This window comes from Peromyscus eremicus, chromosome 7 (assembly GCF_949786415.1).
Source record: "Peromyscus eremicus chromosome 7, PerEre_H2_v1, whole genome shotgun sequence".
Lineage (NCBI taxonomy): Eukaryota > Metazoa > Chordata > Mammalia > Rodentia > Cricetidae > Peromyscus > Peromyscus eremicus.
In genome coordinates this window covers 111,795,534-111,817,418 of record NC_081422.1, presented here as the reverse complement: position 1 = coordinate 111,817,418, position 21,885 = coordinate 111,795,534, and the positions used below count along the sequence as shown (strand labels likewise).

General features: G+C 38.5%; 1 protein-coding gene across 1 annotated transcript in view; it reads left to right on the top strand.

The window, feature by feature from the left end:
- Cmc1 (C-X9-C motif containing 1) overlaps positions 1 to 21,885 on the top strand; it is a 77,335-nt gene that overhangs the window by 4,949 nt on the left and 50,501 nt on the right. The window contains exon 2 of the mRNA XM_059268847.1: positions 13,982 to 14,071. Within this exon, the coding sequence (XP_059124830.1) occupies positions 13,982 to 14,071 (90 nt within the window). The remainder of the gene's footprint in view (positions 1 to 13,981; positions 14,072 to 21,885) is intronic.

The following is a 21,885-nucleotide window of genomic DNA, read 5'->3' as shown; positions in this document are numbered from 1 at the left end:
AGATTAACCTGATGGTGTTCTAATGGGTTGCTGTTAGAAATTTAGAAACACTGGAATAAACACAACGCACAAGGAAGACTTGAGATAGAAGCCTGTCCCATGCCAATTGAGGGCTTTCCCTTGTGAATACTGAAATGTCCTGGAAACCCCAAGAACTCTGGATTCTATCCCAAGAAAAGTGGGAAGGTACTGCAAGGTTTTAGTTAAGATTAGTTAAATTTGATTAGATCACATTTATTTTATTTAGCTGATACTGTGTAAGTGACGTGTCTTTCTTTGGCCACGTAGAGTCACGTGGCATGTGACTGTCTTTCATGTGGTGTTAATTTTGATTACCCATTGAAAGCTTTCTCTTTCTTTACTATTTTTTCCTCCCTCTTGCCATTAATACATAATATATTAGTCTGTGGGAATGTCACTTAGGGCCGTGTGAATGTCTGCTCCTTAAAAGTTCCCCTTTGACTTAGCAACAGTTGGTTCTTACTTTATTCATTGTTTGCCATGATATAAAATGTTAGTGGTAAAAGGGTTTTCTACCTTTAGCATTTTTCTGCATTTACTAGATAAGAGATACTCCTTAGTTTCCTATGAATTTACTCCTGAATTTTTTATGAGTGTTACTGGTAAGGACTCATCCCATTTTTGGTGGCTTATAATTTATTTGTATATATATATTTTTTTGTGTTCAGATTTGACTGTTGAGAGTTCTTTCATGCTAGCTCTGTATCCTTGTGATACAGTCCTGTTGTTTTTTGAACATTTCCTGTTTTCTTTACACAAGATATCCATGGTTTATCTGTACTGACTTTGGTTTGCCACATTGATAGAATTTGTTATTTCTTTGAGTAGCCTTGGTTCTTTTTATTTGGGAATAATAGAAAAGAAGGTCACAGCGTGTCATTTCCTCTTGGATGCTTTACATACAGTGCTTTATTGATGTGGTTTCCCTTAGAAAGGGAAGTATAAGGGAATGCACCAAACCTGCATAGTTTGTCCTGGTGTGGAGGCAAGGGAGCTGTCCACTGGATGTTGGTACCAGTTTTCGGTTACCACAGGAGTTAGGAGGAAGGCAGTAGCAAAGAGAGCTTAGCGCGTTTCCTGCTCATGGGCAGTCCTATGAAGATTGCAAGGATGAGTGCACTGGCATTTCTTGCTATGGGAGATGTAGCAGCTCCACCCCAGAACTAATTTATCTGAAGCGCTCAGGAATCTTAGTTTGGATAGTAATGCTCAGATATGAAGGGGTATTTACACAAATATACTGTACTTTGGAATGTATTTCAGGGTTGTAGTAAGAAACCGAGTAACATTGGCCATGCTGCATACTATATATTAATTACTCATTTTCAGTTGTCTTCATCCTCAAATCTGTCTTTGTTCTCTTGTTCATTCTTCATTGTTCATTTCTTTAAAAGTTTCATAAGAAGCTTGCCCAATTTTCCTCCCTCTTCAGTCTTTAAAAAAATAATAGAAACTCATCCTCCAAAAAAATCATATTAAAAAATAATGTAGACTGTGTATGGTGTTTCTCATTCTAGATCCAGCTTTTTTTTTTTTTTTTTTGAGAAATAATATTAAGTCTAAAGATGTGATTTGTTCAGATTAATTGGAGATAAAGGCAAGCTTGATTTAGAGAGTAAACGATTTAGCTGTGTGGTAAACAGCAGTTGTTTTAATGACGGGCTAGGCCCAGGCAGTAGGAGATGGTCCATCTCGAAGGCACCCGTGTTGTGCTGGGTCATGGACTGACTCCTCACCAGGTTTGGAAGATGGGAGACTGACTGCTTGTTTCAGGTGTGACACCAGCTGTAGGTGGCATTTTAGGTTTCGAGATGAGAGGGAAAAGAAGAAAGTACACCAGGTATTTATAAGGTGCCTTCAAGCCTTAAATGTTTATGATTCTGAATATTCATCATTAATTGCAAGGGCTTCTTGACTCAGCACAGAAAGTTCAGAAAAAACCCATGTTATTCATTAAACTAAATTAGTACCATTATTTAATGGCATATTTGTGGACATATATGTTTATAAATGTCAAAGATGAGAAATACTTGCCAGTACTCAATATATAAGTGAACCAAATAAAATTGTACTCAGATAAGAACATTAATACGCAAATTAAATTCCTAGCCTAAAGGGCTGTATTAGATCATTACATTAAAAGAGTAAAATTGTTGGGAAAGTTTGTGAAGAAGTGGTATTGTGGTGTGTGTGTGTTTTGTTTTTGTTTTTTTTTTTTTGGCTAATAGTGAACTGTTACTAGGAGTTTTTACAGATCAAATCAAGCACAGTTAATTGAGAATATAGACTTTCTAATGTTTGTACTACAGAATAAGGAAGTTTATCTGTATTACTCATTCTGTATACAGTCTCTCATGGTGCCTAGTAAGTATTTATTAACAGAATAAATATTCATGACTATTGAATTATGAAGTTTTCTTACATATTATTTGTTAGGTATTTTCCTTGTATATTTTTTTATATGCTGTGCTGGTTGTGAGTTTGAGGGTAGTTAAAAAAGAACAACCAGAGAATCTCTAGCTTCAATAAACATAACTCATGCTGTCATTGGTAATAGCTGCACATTAGGATAATCTGGAGAGCTTTTAATACTTCTGCCCTTCTGAAATAAATGATAGAGCCCAACACCAGAGCTTTGAGAAGCCTTCTCGGTGGTTTTTGGTAGAACCAGGATAAGAACTTAGAGTAACAAAATCTCCCTTAGTTGGCTCATCCTAGCTTAGCAAAATACCATAGACAGGGTGACTCATGGACTAGGTAGATAGTTTGAGCAGTAGACATAATACATTGTTTTATCTTTCTGGAGGCTGGGCAATCCAAGGTGCCAGTTGGTTTCCATATTAGTAAGGATCTTCTGCCTTGTGGATAGTTGCTTTAAATATCTTCATATGGTGGAAGAAAAGGGCTCTGTATCTTTAAGAAAGCCAATCCTGCCTGATGGTCATATTTAACCTTAGTCATTGTTTAAAAGCACTGTCTCCGGATGTAGTCACACTCAGGAGAGTAAAGAACAGGATTCAGTCCATGGCAGCCACTCACTTACCTGGAGAGAAAGATGACACAGTATAAAGTGGTATGTTCGGCATTCACAGTAGCTAGAGGAAGCAGGAATGCCTTTTGGACGTTGTGGTCAAGAAGGACCTTGAGATGCATAAGTGCTGAATTAGATTTAAATAATTTAACCCTGATAGTGACAAAGAAGAGAAAGTGAAGGCAGAAGATAGAGCTGGCACTTGATTTGACCAGTGCATTGCTGGGTAATGCTACTATAACTTAGGATGGTGATACAATGAAGGTTCAAAGTTAAGTTGAAATTGACATGTTGCTGGGACTTGGAAATTCCCAACAGATGGGTAAGAATGTGAGCAGAGTGCAGGGAGATGGAGACAAGCACCGGAGCCCGGTTATTAGCACTGACACCTTAAAGACAGGCCCTTGGTGATTGATAGACACACCAATTGGAAGTACACAGAGAGATTAGCATGGTCCCATGTGCAAGACAATTCAAAAATTTATAAAGATTTCTATATTTTAAAAAATGATCTTGAGGGATTACCTTAGAGGGAATCATGTCAGCTTTGATAATTTCTTTCTGGTACTCTTACCATTTTTCAGGATATTTTGAAACATTTTAAAGTTTGTTTCAGGGGTCTTATAATATGTTAATTTTAATACCATCATTTTGGCAAGTTTTGGTTCTTAGCCAGTTTAAGCAAAGGTAAATGTGACATAGGTAGTAGGTGATTATCTGGGAATGCTGTGTGCGTCTCCTTCCACCAAAAGAAAACAAAGTGAGGAAGTTTCCTCACAGGCCCCGTTATGCTCGAATCTGGATCTGAAGCCACACCAAGAAGATGTGATTTGAACAGAGGCTGGCTGTGTGAAGTAAGCACATCACCTCTCCGTCATCCCTTACCCTACTGCAGAGTGCAACACACGTCCTTTATAGGGATTTTATGAAAATTACCAAGTTTAAAAAGGAAAGAGTAGAGACATGGGCAGGACCTTGAGAAGCTCTCAGAGTTGAGGATAGTCTGCTTTTCCCAGACGTGTTTGTGAGAAAAAGTAAGTCGTTTGGGCAGAGGATTGTTAAGCAGGCCACAGACAAGTTTTTACTCCTTTATCAAATATTTACTTCTGTTCCCTCAGCTTGGTGTCCTTTTTACTTGGAACAAATGGGAAATTATGCTTGTACGAAAAGACAGTTTTAAATTTTGTTGAAGTAGATGAAACTTGTGAATTCCTTTAAGGATTCTTGGTTTTGGTGAGGATTACAGCTCCTTTCCAAATTAGGTATGTCTCATTACAGAAGTCAGTTTCCTGCCCAGTATATGTTTATGTACATTGTCCTTTCCAGCCTCATTGTTGTTAAAGCAATGCTGGAAAAGACAGTTCCACCCCTGGTAGTCTGCAGAGCCCGAGGTCCGAGAAGTAGGTGCTTCTGGGGCACGGCACAGATAGGTGAGTAGGCAGGTGGCATGAAAGCTCCCAGGACAAAGATGTTTAGATGAAGTATGTTGTGGGAGTGTTTGACCCAGAAGCTAAGCAGAAATAAACACAGCTATCTCGTTGATGTAATTTCCATATTTTGTAGAAGCTTGAGCTTTAAACAAATTTGTTGGTAACCTACCTTTTAATATTTTATCTCTTTGAATGTTTTCTATTTCCTGTTTTTCAGTTAATTGACTTCTCTTGCTATTCTTTCACTTTTTTGAAATGCTTCTTTCATAGAAAACAGAATTCTATTTCACTTTCTGATTTAAAAAGAAAGAAAAAAATCAAACCTAGAATTGTGAATTTTTCAGTTTTGCCTTTTCCCAAGATGTCAGAGTTCCTTAAGTAGGTACCCGCTCCATGTGTGTGATGGTGTCATGGAAGACTGGGTACTGGATCACATGATCTTGATACTGCCACTTCATGGGTTTCACCCATGTGAGCCTCCACTTTATCATCTGCAAAGTGTGATAAATACTAAGGGCTGTTGTGAAGACTGCAGCCTCATCTGCTCGGCAGCTCAAGGCAGACCAAGTGTGGCTTGAAAGGAAGATGGCGTAAGGACCACTGGTGCGTAACTGTCTTGGTTCTCCCAGTTTAAGTTTTTCCCCAACGTATTTCCTCACTTTGCACTTTTTTTCCCCCCAAGAATTTGAGCAGACTGGCAATATCCCAAACATCCGTATTTTTATGGATGGAGGAAACTGGTCTGTACTTGGTGAGGAGGTACTAATTGAGAGCTGTGCTCTTACTATGAGATACTGAGCTCACCTGCTGGGGCTCTTGTCTGAGTTTCTTAGAAGCTAGTATAGGAGGGACCCAAAGATAGAAAGTGTTGTCTCAGCCAGGGTGGTGGTGGTGCACGCCTTTAATCCTAGCACTCGGGAGGCAGAGGCAGGCGGATCTTTGTGAGTTCAAGGCCATCCTGGTCTACAGAGCAAGATCCAGGAAAGGTGCAAAGCTACACAGAGAAACCCTGTCTCGAACCTCCCCCCCCCCAAAAAAAAAGAAGGTGTTATCCCATTAAACACTTAGCAGATTATTATAGGCATTTTGCTGGTTTTCCTCTAGATTAAACAGTGGCATGGAAATGTCCCCAGATGCAAATAAGAGTAACTTGAAAGGTTTATTTATTTATTATTATTATTTTTAAAGGTAGCATTACTCTAAATACTAAGTTAAGGGGGCTGGTGAGATGGCTCTGCGGTTAAGAGTACTTGCAGCTATTGCAGAGGACCCAAGTTCAATTTCTTCTAAAAAACTAAGTTAAATCAGAATATTTTCATTACTGAAAAGACAGATGTGGCCCATTATGTGCCACATTCTTTCCTAGAAAGATTCTGCAGTATTCTGATTTACTTCACTGTTACCTTGTGGGTTCATAGCAAGCCCTGTTGTCAGTAGCCTTATAATCTAGCACTGCCATATTGCAGGAACACATGCGCCTCCAAACAAAACCCGAGCTAACAACTGCAGCTGGTGGAAAAGGTGAAAATTGACTTCCAGGTGATGATAGAATGCTGAGGAGTTAGGGCTTTGGAAGTGTTTCCACAGTGCCGTTATCCTGGTTCTTGTCTTAGTATACATTTATGTGGCTATATTGTAGCAAACTATAAATTTGATAGTTTTTGTAGGCTCTTATACAAGATAGGCACACAATATTTACACCAGGAGATAAGTTTCTAACTTTTGTATTTGTAGTATTGATAGTTTGTACTACATACAAAATGATAATTAATAATTCATATGATGGTTTGTAAACTATCAAGTGAAAAAATCTTCAGCAGAATATTCATTTAAAACTATTTTAAATTTTTTTAACTTAAAATTAATTTTTTAGAATTTCATTTATGAGTAGACAGTATTTACATCATTGCTACTCCATCTCCTTTCTAGAGTCCCCCACATCACTCTAGAATTTACAACTCCTTCTTCTGTGATTATTATTGTTACACATACACACCCAAACCCATAAAAACCCTACTGAATCCAGGAGTGCTGCCTAATGTGTTTAGGGTTCACCACTGACAGTTGCGTAACCAATCAGGGACTCATCCTTGGCAAAATGGATTCTCCCTCTTTTGGCAGCCATCAACTTGCCTGTAGCTCTTATCTAGGAGTATAGCTTCGGGAAATTTCCCTTCATGTTTGCATGTCTTGTGCAGTCAGTTATATTGCTGAGAGTTCATGGGAGCAACATTTCTGTCCTGTCCAGAAGAAACTATCTTGTAGCAGGTGTCCTGGCCCTCTGGCTCTTACAATCCTTCTACCCCCTCTTCCTTCATGCTCCCTGGACTTCTGTGTAGGGGTTTTGTTTAGATGTATCAGGTGGGGTTGGACAGCCCATGGTCGTGTATCCTCTGCATCTTGCCCTGTTGCAGTTCTCCGTAGTGGTCTCCATCTGCTGCAAAAAGCTGCTGCTTTGATGAGGATGAGAGCAGTACTTGTGGAGAGAGCAAGTGTGGCTCACTACTGTTTTCTGATTTAACGTCCAGAGTTTGGAAACTTGAAAGGATATTCATGCAACTCTAGACTGATTCTTTACCCTGGGAAGTTTTAGAAGAACGACGAGAAAGAATTTTTGCAAGCCAGAATTCATAACAAAGATGGATTTCTGCTACAGCTTATTCATGAGAAAATGGTTCAGTAGATACAGTTATGCTGTTGTCAAAGGAATTGATTCAGAAAAATAGTTGCTTAGTTGCCTAAAACGATTGCAGGATTTAGAGAGAAAAGAATGGATTCACCAGGGTACATACTAAATCAGTTATTCAGTAAGACTATGTAGGAAGAGGTGAAACTTTAAAATTGATTTTATGAAGTAGCTCATCACTCCCTAATCATAAGCACTGTTCAACAGTTACAGTGTTCATTATTGATGCCTAGTTATGACTTACACTGTATATATGGATACAGGGTGTGTAGAGATAGTCCTAGTTTCATGTGTCCACAGACACTGGCTTTCCACCCCTCAAGTTATTTTACAAGCACTTTAAATCCAGCATGTCCAAAACAGCATTGTTCTCCTTCCTATTTTTTATTCTGTCTCTCTGTGTGGTCACATCATTTCACCTGGAGTTAGAGAACAAGGATCTTTCCTTGAATCTTCATTTTTCTTTAGTTCCTTCAGGCTTCACTGCTCTGATAGGGTCCTTTGAATCTGTCCTTTAATGTCCATCTCTATTTCTAGATTTCTTCTCAAAGATCACTGTTTGCTTTTACCCTAATCTTATGACAGTTTCTAAGAAAACTGAGGGGGGAAAAGATCACATAAATAAATAAATAAATAAATAAATAAATAAATAAATAAATAAATAAATACATAGTATAGAGTTTAAGAATCTGGCTCATGAGCCGTATCTGGGAAGTGCTGCAAGGTAGGAATGGTTAGTGACATTTTTCACATCGTTAGAAAATACAAACACACAAACAGAACAGAGATAGTAGGTAGCCTACAAAGCTAAAAAATATTTACACTCTGCTACTTAAAAGATTTGTCTTCATTGACATAGGTAGTGGAAATTTGGGTATAGTTGTAGGTGTAGTTAAGAGAAAAGGGAGGTGGGCTTTGCATATTTACCATGAAATTTTGGACGAGATGGATGGTGTCCTTGAGAATTGAAACTTAAGCTTCAGCTGACACAATAATTAAGAAGACCTTAGAAAATTGAATCTGTACTTAAAATTTTTTGCGTCTGTGTAACAGACACACAGACACAGACACAGACATGAAACTTTGCTTAATTGTCTGACTTCCAATAGTTAGATGTTAAAATCTACACTGAGTACAAATTTTGTTTTTTTAAACTGTTATTGTATTTGCTAATGAAATGTAAAAGTCTTGTATTTTATAAATATATCCCAGACTGTCTACCAGAAATGACCCTCTCAATCCCAGTAGACAGCCATGGTTCTAATTTTTATTAATGTGGGTTAATACCCTTGTGCCTGTCTTTTGTTTGGCTCAGGTTTTTTGAGATTTATCCCTGGTAAGTGTTGTCAGCATTATCCATAATGTTAGTGGTAGGAGATAGGTTTTTATTGCCAAGTCAGTGGCTAATGTGATGATGTACACATTGTTTTTCGACATGTTGCTTCATTTCTGTACCAAATGAATACGTAGAAATGGAACACAGGCTGGATAGAGGTGGCACACACCTTTAATCCCAGAACTCGAGAGCCAGAAGTAGGTGGATCTCTGTGAGTTTGAAGCCAGCCTAGTCTATAGAGTGAGTGCCAGGACAGCCAGGGCTACACAGAAAAGCACTGTCTTGAAAAACAAAACAAAACAAAACAACAACAAAAAAAAAAAAAAGAAAAAAGAACTGGAACACAGGTTGAGTGTATGGTTTCACACTCTCACCAGCAACAGATGAGATATATATTTGGTCTAACTTGTTCAAGGAAGCTCCCCTGACCAGTTCTGTTGATCATAAAAGAATAAACTTCCCATTTGTTTTTCTAATTAGTCTTCCTGTCATTCTTTCCACTGTGTTTTGTTCTTTGTTATTTTCTTAGTCTCCTAACCCCAACCCTAACCCACTTTTCCCTCTTCATGATTTTACAAATTAGCATTAAGGTTATTGGTCTGAGATTGCACATTTTACTGTGAACTTGACTGCAGTAGGTTCCACCATACATAATGACTGATTTACTTCTATCTCACAGAATTGGATATGCTCTTGTTACTTTCATAAAAGTGAGTGTATTTAATATTGTTGAATTCTGCTGTGCTTTCAACTTTGAGTGTTTTTTTATTTATAATACTTTGTAAGTTTAAATCTTATTTTTTAGTGGTTGCACTATAAATTACAATATGCGTGTATAATTTATTAAAGTGGATAAAATGTCATCCACATTTTAACAGTCAAGTGGAATGTAGGTATCTGTAGGTAGATTTTTTTTTCTAAAAACGAGTGTGTGTGTGTGTGTGTGTGTGTGTGTGTGTGTGTTAGTGTTAGTGTATGTGTGTGCATGTGTGTGCAGGTGCACAGAGGCTGAAACACATGCTTGGTTGTCTTCCTCAGGAATGCTGTTAATCTCCCTTGAGGCTAGATTTGTCTCATTGGCCTGGAGTTCACTACTTTGGTTACGCTGGGTGGCGAGTGAGTCCTCACCTTTCTCAGTCCTGGGATTACAAGTACATTACGTCACCGTGGCTGGCAAACTATGTGGACTCTAGGTAGAAGTTCTTGTGCTTACACAGTAAGCACATTACTGTATAAGCCACGCCCCCATGTCCCTCTGCTGCCCCTTTTTGAGACGGTATCATTTGTAGCCCACGCTGGCTTAGAATCTTCCAAATGATGGGATTGCAAGTATTTGCCACCATGTGCAGCTGGAATGTAGATACCTTTTTTAAAAAAATACATTATTATTATTATTGTTATTTATATTTTTTATGTGTTTGGGTATTTAGCCTGTACATATGTCTGTGTGCTGTATGTGTGCTTGGTGCCTGCAGAGGCCAGAAGAGGACATCAGATCCCCCGGAACTGGAGTTAGAGAAGATTGTGAGCTGCTATGTGGGTGCTGGGAACAGAATTCCAGTCCTCTGGAAGAGCAGCCAGTGCTTTTCACTACTGAGCCAGCTCTCCAGCTGGAATGCAGATATCTTAATCCCCACCAAAACTGCTTGTTACGATCTCTTTGTGTTTAAGAATACCTCCTCAAGAATGGAAGAGTGCTAGTAGTTTTATTTCTGTTGAAAAGCATTTTTAAAATTCAAGAAATGTCCAACACTTAGTCTTCTCCATTGCTGTTGTACTGAATTTCCTTTCAGAGTTTCTTTCCAGTCTAAATAACTTTCGAAATTGTATAACTTTTCCTGAGTCATCCCTTGGGTCTCTTTTTCTGTTCCATCTCTATTTGAATTTTGCATATTGGTTTGTGTCTGTCAGTCTTGCTAATTCTTTTACTAAATCTATAGCTTTCTTGTAGAGATTGTTTCTGATTTTCTGTAGATTTATCTCTGATAGCTGTAATTGTACTTTTTTCTTTTCAATCTGGATTTTTAATTTTTTTTTTTTTTGGTTTCAAGAAATTTGTCATTTATTTTAATTGCCAAATTTACTGTTCCAAATTTGTGAATGACCTTCACTTTTTGTTTAAAAATTTGTATTTTTCATGTTTGAAATTTGTGAACCCCCTATCAGTCTTAGGGTTTATCAGTTTTAATTATCTTAACCAGCTTTGTTTCATTGATTTTGTTTTTATTATTTTTGTTTTGCTTTTTATATTATATCATTCCCTTTGCTTGTTTCATGTTTTATTTGCCAGTTTTCTGGTTTTTCAAGGTAGGTGCTTACATTGATCTGAAACCTATTTCTACATAGGCTTTCAGTACCACACATTTCCTTGCAAGTACCGTTTTAGCTATAGTATCAGACTTTTGATATATTTTTCACTTTCATTAATTTTGAAATATTTTATAATTTCCCTTTGGATATCATTTTAGACCCAATGTATTACCTAAAGACATGTTACTGTTTTTAAACATGTTTAGAGACATCCAAAGATCTTTCTGTCAGTGACTTTTTACTTAATTATGTTGTTGTCCAGAGGACAAGCTTTGTGTGCTTTGAATTCTTTCAGATGTTCAGTGATTTGTTTCATCAAGTTACAGTTTATTTTGATAAATGTCCTGTTGTTAAGTGGAGTTGTCTATAAATGTTATATCAAATTATTTGATAATGTTAAACTATTTTACAGTTTTAAAATGTAAAATTAAAGGTGGTCTGTTTGGGCCTGGAGATACGGCTCAGTAGTTGAGAGCACTTGTTGCTCTTCCAGAGGACCCAGGTTTGGTTTTCATTCTTTACAAGGCAGTTCACAGCCATCGCTAACTCCAGTTCTGACATCCTCTCTGACGACCCCCAGTGCACTGATACATATGCATATGCCAGGCTAACATACACAAAAGTAATAAGTAAGTGAATCTTTACATATGCCTTTATGTAATATGCCTTATTTATTTATTTTTTTTACCATTTAGTATGTTTTTTTTAAATCAGTATATATTGTTTCTTTTGTGATTTTATTTTACAAAGGTTATATTATCTCCCATTCTCATGCTCATTTGTAATGTGGTCTTGATGCAAACTGTGGAGTTCATTTCCTTCCCACCTAAATAGGAGTATCCCTAAAACTTGAAATCATGTAATGATGCTATGTGGTTTGGGGGACAAGATCATAAAAGGCCACATGGGGCTCACCTGGCTGTCTCAAAATTGCTTCACCTCTAGACATTCCTTCTCAGATTGCTGTCTCCTAACCCGACTGCCAAACTTTAAGAATTCACACCAAACAGAGAGACATGTAGGTGACATCCTAGCTAAGCAAGCCCTGCCTGTGCCATTCCAGCCCAGATGTCAGATTCAGAGATGAAGAAAGAATTCATTGTAAACAAATCCTCCAGTCACAGCTTTTTGCAGCTATTGAAATCAACAACAGTCATTGAGTCCTAGCATAGCAGCTGGCTGACCTGTAATCCTTGAGCACAAGCGTGGTTCTAAGTCATGCAGTAGTAATAAGGAGATCACTCAGAATAAACATTTTAGTTCCTGCATTTCTGAAAGTCTTTAACCTCTCTTAATTGGGGGTTTGACTCTTGTGTTTATAAGTATAAGGAAAGCACCTCTCAGAGACTTGGAGACTCTGTCATCTTGTTGCTCCACATTCTGCTAGACATGATGCCCATGTCATTCCCTTGTGTGGGCAATGTGCCTTTCATTTTGCAGGGTTAGGCATTTTACCCAAGTGGGTTTAGATAGTCATGCCCTACTTCTGTCTGAGGACTCACGTATATTTGTTTGTTCCTCTCTTTTTATTGTATGTTTTCAACATCCTCTCTCTTATGCTTTTAACTGTCTTAGGAGTCGATTACTCTTTTATAAATTGTGGTTGGTTATTCAGTGTCACTTTGTTCTTCAGACTAAGATGATTCTTGGATGCTTTGTTCTTGGTGTTGGTTGCTTGGTATGTGTGTGTGTGTGTGTGTGTGTGTGTGTGTGTGTGTGTGTGTGTGTGTGTATGTGTGGAGGGAGGGAGGGAGGGAGGGAGAGAGAAAGAGAAAGAGAGAGAGAGGTAATATTGTGTTCCCCAATATATTGTGCACCTTAATAAACTTACCTAGGGTCAGAGAACAGAACAGCCGCTAGATAGACATAGAGGCCAGAAAATGATGGCACACACGCCTTTAATCCTAGCATTCCAGAGGCAGAGATCCATCTGGATCTCTGTGAGTTCAAAGCCACACTGGAAACAGCCAGGCATGGTGACTCACACCTTTAATCTTAGGAAGTGATGGCAGGAAGCAGAAAAGTATATAAGATGTGAGGACCAGGAACTAAGCTGGTTAAGCTTTTAGGCTTTTAGCAGCAATTCAGCTGAGATCCATTCCGAATTAGGACTCAGAGGCTTCCAGTTTGAGGAAACAGGATCAGCTGAGAAGTTGGTGAGGTAAGGTTAGCTGTGGCTGGTTCTGTTTCTCTATCTTTCAACGTTCACCCCATACCTGGCTCCGGGTTTGTTTTTATTAATAAGACCTTCTAAGATTCGTGCTACAAGAGAGACTGTTTTCTATAAGTATGTATTTGGTTCATCGCTGCCCATACCGAAAAGCTGTTGACACAATATCAGAAAGAGTTTAGAGGCTCCAAATGTTCTTAGAGAATTCCTGGGAATTCCTGGGCTTTGGGGTTACATACCTTTCTTTCACTCTGCGGTCTGATGGCAGCAGAGGGTTAGTGACTTTGATTTATGCTTTGGTCCTTAGGTAGCTTCTGCATGACCCACGTTGGCATCAGTTTTTCTGGGCACATGGACATGTGGCCATCTCCTTTCATCAGGTCTCACCCGCCTTTTGTCTTCTGGGTTCCTTGTGGTTTTATTAGGAAACCACTCCTTAGCTTTCCAGGGCTCTCAGAATTTAGGAAGCACAGGTTGTTAGGAAGCTTGGTTTGCAGTTTTAGCCCATGGTGGATGGTGTGTTTAAAGGGCTCAGAGATCTCATATAATTTCATAGGCCTCTGCAGGTTTGGGTTTTCTGTGCCTGTTATTTATTTCTTAGGCTGCTTGTACCAAAGGTGGGGTACACTTCTCATATGTCTTTTAATTTTGTGTCTTTTCATCTGTCCCTGCATCTCAGTATCTGAAAATCAAAACATTTGCAAATTACATTAATAAGAAAATGAGAATCAGACTTTAGATTTGTGCCATGTCAGAAAAGTACTTAGTAAAATTTACAGGGATATTTTTAGAAAGATGTTGCTTGTGACCCTCCCATTTTCTTTTATCTAAAAATATTTAGAATGATTTATGGTAATTAAAGTAGTCACAACTTTATCTAGTAGTAAAAAAGCCATTTGAAACATATTTACTTAGGCAAATAAACTAGAATGTTAGTATTTTTTTTTTTTTTCCTGTCTGGTTATTGACTTGAGACACCATAAAATCTCTTTTCCAGAGCAGCATCTCAGACATGTGGAAAAAGATGTTCTGATCCCAAAAATAATGAGAGAAAAGGCCAGAGAGAGGTGTTCTGAACAAGTTGAAGGTAAGATTCATCTATTCATATAAAGATCAAACTCATTTGTAATAATAGGATGTGAATTTAATCCTTTGCCTCACAGTCAAGCAGTCTGAATTAATATGTATGAGCTGCTCCTCACACTTCCGCTAGATACTAGCATTCCCGCTCTCAGACTTGCAGTCAGTGTGCAGTTCATTTACAATTTAAAAGCATTCCTCTGATAGGAGCAAAAATCGTCCTTCCCAGATTATATTTACAGAGGAAAGCTTGATGTGAGTGTTCTTAAGAGAGAGGGAAAGAAGAGAATCAAGTGTGATTTGGGCCTCGGGTGCCTCTGGAGCCTGTTGTCATGTATCACACACAGGCTCACACAGCGATGGTTTCCTTAGTGGCCAGTCTTGCTTGAACTCGCTTTGTGTGTGCTCTGCTTTGTCCTGTGTTTTAAAGTGGAAGTTACTTATTTAAATCATGTAGGGGTACCCACACATGCATGTCTTTGAAAATGTATCTTACAGTACCATTCCTATGTATCGTAATTTTAGAAATATTGTTGATTGATATGTAACATTCTTGTAAAAACACAAATAAAGTGATAATGATAACTAAAAACTGGGGCCATCGTCGGTCTATAGTTGCTGGGCTATTAGGAAAGTAGGTGGGAACTTTACTGAAGATATATCTTTAAAAACTATAGACCTCTTGGAATGGCAATCAAAAAAAGAAAGGCAGTACAGTTTTGCTAATGGGGCTGGGGAGATGGCTCAGTGGTTAAGAGCACTGGCTGCTCTTGTAGAGAGAGAGGATCCAGGGTGTCCTAGCACCCACATGGCTGCTCACAGTCATCTGTCTGTAACTGCAGTTCCATCTGACATCCCCTTTTGTTTCATTGGACACCAGAAACACACTCCATGCACAGATGTATGTGTAGACAAAACACTCATAATATATAAAATAAAAATAAACAAAGCCTTATTCATTCATTCATTCATTCATTCATTTATTTATTTATTTATTTATTTATTTATTTATTTATTTACTGTTCTGTGCTGAGACTGGCTATTTTCCCTCTCCCCACCCCAGCTCCCTTTCCCCATAGTCACCTTTGTCCAAGCACAACCATACTTTTTAGTGAGAGAATTGCACCACAGATTACTGCAAGTTTCAGGTTGGGTCAGCTAGTTTTGTGACTGTCAAGAAGGGTAACATGCTTTTTCTTTTTCTCCTTCAACTCTTGAGTTGACTTCTGGAATACAATGGAGGCAGTAAAATAGGAACAGTTCCTATGGTGTCATTGTGTTGTTGGCATTGTGTGATTTATGTGAATATTATATTTGAAATCCTCTGTCAATTAGTAATTGAAAAGTCATTCTATGATATTACTCTTGCTTTCATTGGAAATTGGTTGTTTAATCAGGGCACCTTCCTTCAACTCCCCTACCCCAGGTGTCAGGAGAAATTAGCCCATTGGCACCTGCAGGGTTCAGGGCACATCTGGCATTGGCAGGTGTCACACTAATAATCTCAAGAGGCGGTTTTCCACTTGCCTCATGGGACTTTTCAAAACACAATCTTCTTGTTCAGGGGAGGCGGGGGGGGGGGGATCTTGAAAGTAAAATAAAGTTATCCGGGTAGAACTTTGCACTACTAGGGAAATCTGTCACTAGACTCTCCAATCCGGAGAGGTAAACACAAGTGCATCTTTTCTGTTTTGGAACCCGTTACTATGATAACTTGAGTGCGAGAAAGCAAGCTAACTCAGTTACTGGTTAACTTGTAAGATTCGGATGAAAATGCAGGGTTACTGTGTGATTCTGGTTTCAGCACTGTGCTTTTAGAAAGTGATGCTCTTTTGGTTTCTGAGATGAAAGAGTAGAGTATAAAATATTTGTGCTTTACAATGACTACATTATAATGGCAGGAAATAAATGATGCGGTTTCAAGTTTTCTCAAGAATTAAGTTATTCAGCATGTTAAGATTTTGGTTTTAAATTTACAGTATTTTGACTAGTAGAAGCATCTTGGTGGTTGATGAGATGGCTTAGTGCTAAAGACATTTGCCACCAAGCCTGAAGACCCGAATTCCACTCCAGGTCCCACAAGTTGTCCTCTGACCCCCCAAAGCACACCTTGACACATATACCCACACCCACACAAAGCATACAAATGCACAATAAATGAGTAAATAAGTATAAAAACATGTATTATGGCATCTCAGAATTTGAGATTCATTTAGATTATTTTAGTCATTTTTCCATTAGTAGAAAGTATGCTATAATTGATTTATGAATATTTGGATATTGACTTTTTTTTTAAAAGACTGTTCCTAAATAGTGCTTAGAACGTAATCTTACTTATTGCCGCACAATAGCCTGAGTCTCCATTTGCCCCGTGACAGGAGTGTGTACTAGTGTTAGTCCCGCAGTTGGGGCTGTGCTGAAGTAGAACAGTAAGTCATAGTTCAGAGCCAGGACACTGCCATTTATGTACTGTTCGTATTCTGCTTTATTAAGTAGTATTTAATACATTTATAGGATTTCACTTAGGAGCATTATGTATGCTGATTGTGTGGTTCCTAGATAAAGATATAGGAATTTTAATAAGCGATCTGACTTTCTGCTGAATGTCTGAACATTGCTGTGTAGGAAAGCTTTTCTGTTTACTTTTTTTTCCATGTCCTTTCAACCCTGCTGGTTGTAAGAACTGGGTCAGACTGCCAGCAGCTTAGGTTTGTGAAGGAGCTAGATGGAAGCTTTTCTAGGGATGGAGAGAGATGAAATCACTTTCAGTGAATGAGGGGTGCCTTGTTATAGTCACCAGCAGCAGTTATTGACAGCTACACTTCCTATTAACAGGGAGCATTTAACTAAGAGTTTGGCTGTTGGATCTTTGGACTTGATCTAATTTGCTAGCATTAATTAGTTTCTTTTGAGCACAGACACTTGGTACTCACAGCTATAGATTTGGAGGGCTAATTAGGGTAGAAAATTGAACAGAATGGGGTAAGGCATTAACCTTCCACCATTACCAGCTGGGGCACTGATAAAGACCACGGAATCCAAATGGTCGTTATTGATGTGAAGAGTACCCTAATGAATATCAGTTTCAGCCAGGTTGCTGTGTTCTTACTAGTGCTCTCTCCATTAGGATTTTTAACCAGCCTCTACAGCATCTTTGTTATCCATGCACTATTGGGTTTTACCTTACCCCCATTTAGTTTAAGTTGCACATTTCATCTGAGGTTAGAATAATAAAACTGCCTTTAAGCAATAGATAATGTTTAAAATCTTTCACCATTTCATTTCCAAGTAATAAAATTTAACTTTAATATACAATTATTTGATTCTGTACATCTCCTAAATGCTGAGATTAAATGTGTGTGTGTTGCCATGCCTGGCTGTAAATACCTGTAATCCCAGTACTTTGGGATATGCAGGCTGGAGTGTCCAGTCTTTGAGATTAACCTGTGCTATAGAGTGTGTGTGTGTGTGTGTGTGTGTGTGTGTGTGTGTGTGTGTGTATGTATGTATGTATGTATGCGTGTGCACGTGCATGCATTTTATACATATGTAAAATAAGAAACACAAGCATGTGTTTCTTTTTTGACTAGAAATGTACTATTTACCATCTTTTGCAACTTTGATTTGATTATGTAAGGGGAGTATATATAGAGGTTAGATACATAGAGAATTCTGATCTTACTTGGGTAAACTTTGACAAGTTTGTAAAATTTTTATGTCAAAAGAAAACTCAGCTTTATATCGGTCCTTTTCTGCCAGTAGTGTTTGTGTCTATGAGTAAAGCTGCTAGAACAAATTACCAAAGTCTGCAAGCCTACTTCACCTCACTGAGCACACAGAGGATGGCACTGATGGGAGACTCCAGAGGGGCTGAATTTCTAGGATCCAACCCCCCCGCCACCCCCTACCCCCCGCTCCCGCCCCAAGCAGAAGCCCCTTCCTACAGCTGTGATGAGGGCCTCAATACTTTGATTCATGGTTCTAGGAATTGCTAACTTTGTATTAAAGAGATAGGTTACATTCCTCGTTATGTTTCTTGGCTTTTTCCAGTGCACAGTTGGTTTTTGATATAAATTTGCTGTGTTGTGTCATGATGTTTGTTTTTTAAAAAAGTAAGACTTTCCTTTTTATCATCAAAATAAAAAGTGTTTTGTTATCAGGAGTGGCCTAGAATGCTCCTTAGCCTAGCCTGGGATCTCTGTTTACCTTATTTTAGCCTGTGTTTGTGGTGTAGTCCTCTTGATCTTTTGGCCAGAATGTAAGGCAACAAGAAGTCTGACTTGTTGGTGTCCTTGGAACATTGTAAAGTGACTGCCTTCTTCTGTCATCCACATGCAGCTGGAATACATTGCTTTTTGCCAAACTCTAATAATGTGTGAGTAGACCCCCCCAAAAAAAAAATCCAAGTAGGAGCATGGGAGATGTTCTTTAGGAAATTTGCAAAGGAGCATTGAAACAAGACTGCATGTGATTAAACGCCTCTGCCCAACTGCATTGCTTGAAGCTACCCACACCTTTTCTTTCACTTGTGGTTTGAATTACACCATGTCTTTGCCGTTTTCATCAGTTTGCCGATCGATCTTAACTGACACTGAAGTGGAGCCGTAACACAGCTTCAGACTGGCTTGGATGTATTGAGAATGTTGTATGTCAAATCGCCAGTACAATTAATATCTTTTATGTATATAACAATGCTGTTCAAGAGTTACAGATAGATGTAGAGTCCAGCTGATGCTCATGCCCTTACACACTGGACTGTATTAGGGTTTCTACAGCCACTCCTGGATTCAGTGATTTGCTGTAAGGACTCAGCATATAGTCAGGATCATGAAAATTATTTCCAAGAATCATCTCCCAGTAGAGTCACTTACCATGGTCTTAGCTTTGCCAGTGTGGAATTGTGACAATACAGGCTAGGTGTTATCTATTGGGGAAGTTTATTAGAGACTTGATCCATAGATAGGAAGTTTTACTGGTTGTTGGGTCTATGGGCAACTTCTGTCTGACAGGTACCGTGATGTCAGATTCCTAGAAGAAAAGCGGTTGTTCAGCATAAACCATATTGTTTGCACAAACAACTTGAGCTTAGTAACCACTCTGATCAATTGCATAGTGATGAAAACATTCATCCAAGTTCTTAGATGCCAGCTAAGAGCCAGCCTTGACAGCGAGCCTCTTCAGGGACAGCTGCAGTATCAGGTATTCTCTGTTACCTCTTTTCTGTGAATGGACATAATAAAAGTTAATTAGCAATATTTTTCCTTTCTTATGAGGCTTAATTTTATACAAGTGAATTAATTTTTACACTGACTGAAAGGAGATATGGTGGTCATTATTCATTGATCTAGTTGTTGCATTTGTAAACTCAGGCTTCTACTGTCAGACTTTTGGCTTATTGTGATTGCCCTGTGTAATTAGACATAAATATCCTTGAATATTGTGATTTCAGAAGTAAATGAAACCTTTTAATGCTTTTAATATTTAAATGAGAATATTAACAAGGGACTTTGTCTAAGCAGCTGAACTTAATTCTTGTTTACTTGTTTATTTCTGTATTTACGTGGTGTATACATGTCTATGTGAAGGGTTATGTGCATGGAGGCCAGAAATGGAGGTGGCTTCAACCCTGTTTTCTGATATATGGTTTCTTATTGCATCTGGAACTCACCAATTGGGTAAGACTAGTTGGTCCCAAGCACCACTGACCCTCCTGTTTTGTCTCTCCAGTGCTAGGATTAATGCCATGTGGCATCACTCCTGGCCTTTTAATGTCGGTGTTAGGAATCCAAACTCAGGTCTTGATGCTTGCACAGCAAGCTCTTTACTGACTGTGCTGCCTCCCAGCTGTGAACATAATATTTTAAAACAACTGATGTGTGCAGCTAATCCTTGAAGATACATTTCATTGTGGAAAGTCTGCATTTGAACTCAATAGCAAAGAAATGCATGCCTTAAGACTTAACAGTCTTGTTAAAATGAATAAACATCATTATAAAATATGACATGGCTTTTATGCCACTATTTCATTAGCAAGTTTTTATTATCCTCGTATTCCTAAACATCAACTTTTAATTATTTTCTTGTAATAAACTTAAATCCTTTCATCTTAGGAGAAATTAATCCAAAATTAGTTATAGTCTTTAAACAGTACTGTGCCCTTGTATTTAAAATCTGTTAAAGATCACACTTTGCTTAAGCTACCTGATGATCCTCCTGCAGTGATTGCATTCTTTCTAGGGAGCCAGAGCCTGGCACTTGTAAATTTTGTATCTTGACTGAAGTGTAGTATAATAGAAGTCTTGTCTGTTCAAAATGTTACAGAGGCCATTTGGTTTCCACAAAACCCTAGAATGTATTGACTAGTATAAAGAGAACTACTTGAAATCATCCTTTTGTGTGGAGTCCTTAAACCATAGTGCCTGAAGTGAATAGAAGTGTCTCACTGTCCGATTGGTTGTGTTGCTCTTAGAGTCAGTGTGTAGAAGTGGGTTGTATCGTTTGTACAATCTGCCTTTAAAATGGGAAATTACAGATTACAGTTGTAGCCCAGTGATCTCCTTCTAGTTTATTTTTGTGTTTTTTTTTTTTTTTGGGTGGGGGATTGTGACTTATAGAATAAATCTAAATCTAAGTCCCACAGCTGAGTGGCTCCTGCTGTGTGGAGCTGTGTGCCTGTAGCATCAGTACTCAGGGTGTTGAGAGAGAAGGAGTGTGAGTGCAAGGCCCTTGTGGGCTGTCTTGAAATTTCAGGTCCAGCCTGAGCTATGTATGTACTGGGATCCTGATCCCCAAACACAATGTTACTTCTTTTCTTGTGTTGAAAATGAAAACCTGTTACTTTTTTTAATTGTATCATGTATGCACAAATCATAAGAGTATCTCTGGATGAATTGGGACAGTGACTATGCCAGTATAATCACCATTGAGGCCATGAAATAGACATTATCAGAAGCCAGCCTTTCCCTTTCCTTCTCCCCTATTCAGCATTAGCAAAAACAGAAACGAGAGGCAGTCAAACAAGAGAGACAGGCGACTCCATGGTGAACTTGCTGGGGTCGCTGAAACTGGAAAAGCACCAAATGGATAAAAAAGAAAAAAGACTCTTCAATCTTGCTAAGAAAGTTTGAAGAGGCAAGGACAGGGGTTAATGTAACTGCAGACCCTGAAAAGTGTGTGTGTGTGTGTGTGTGTGTGTGTGTAGAGTAGATTAAGCTGTCTGCTTAAATGAGACAAAAAAATCTTTACAGAAACTAAACAGCTCAAATTCTTTCTGTGTCATACTGTCCACAGCAGTTACAATACAATCAAAAGAATTCAGTACACCCAGACACAGGAAGCAGGGACACATTCTCAAGTGCACTTAATGAAGGCAGGTAACTTCAAGAGAACTTGGATGCTGAAATCAGCAGACAAGAGTCTTAAAACAGCAGTTGTAATGAAGAATATAACACAGAACGTTCTTGCAACAAATAAAGTAGGAAATCTTAATCAGAAAATTTAAAACAGTAAAAAATGGGCATGCTAAAACTGAAAAATATCTCATGTGAAAACTTCAGAATGGAAATTACAGGAAACATGACCCTAAAGTTCATTAGAAATATTTAATCTAAAAAACAGACGGCAAATGAGATTAAAAAAATGAAGCAAACCTTAGAACTTGTAGCACATAGGGTAAGACCAAGCTCCATGTGACCCCAGGGGCACACTTGCTCCACGGGCTGCAGCTAAGATCATTGAACCCTCACTTTACTCACCTCCACCCAGGACCAGGAGGGGGAAATGTCACAGATCCGAAAGCCAAGGCAGTAGTGTATCCTAGGT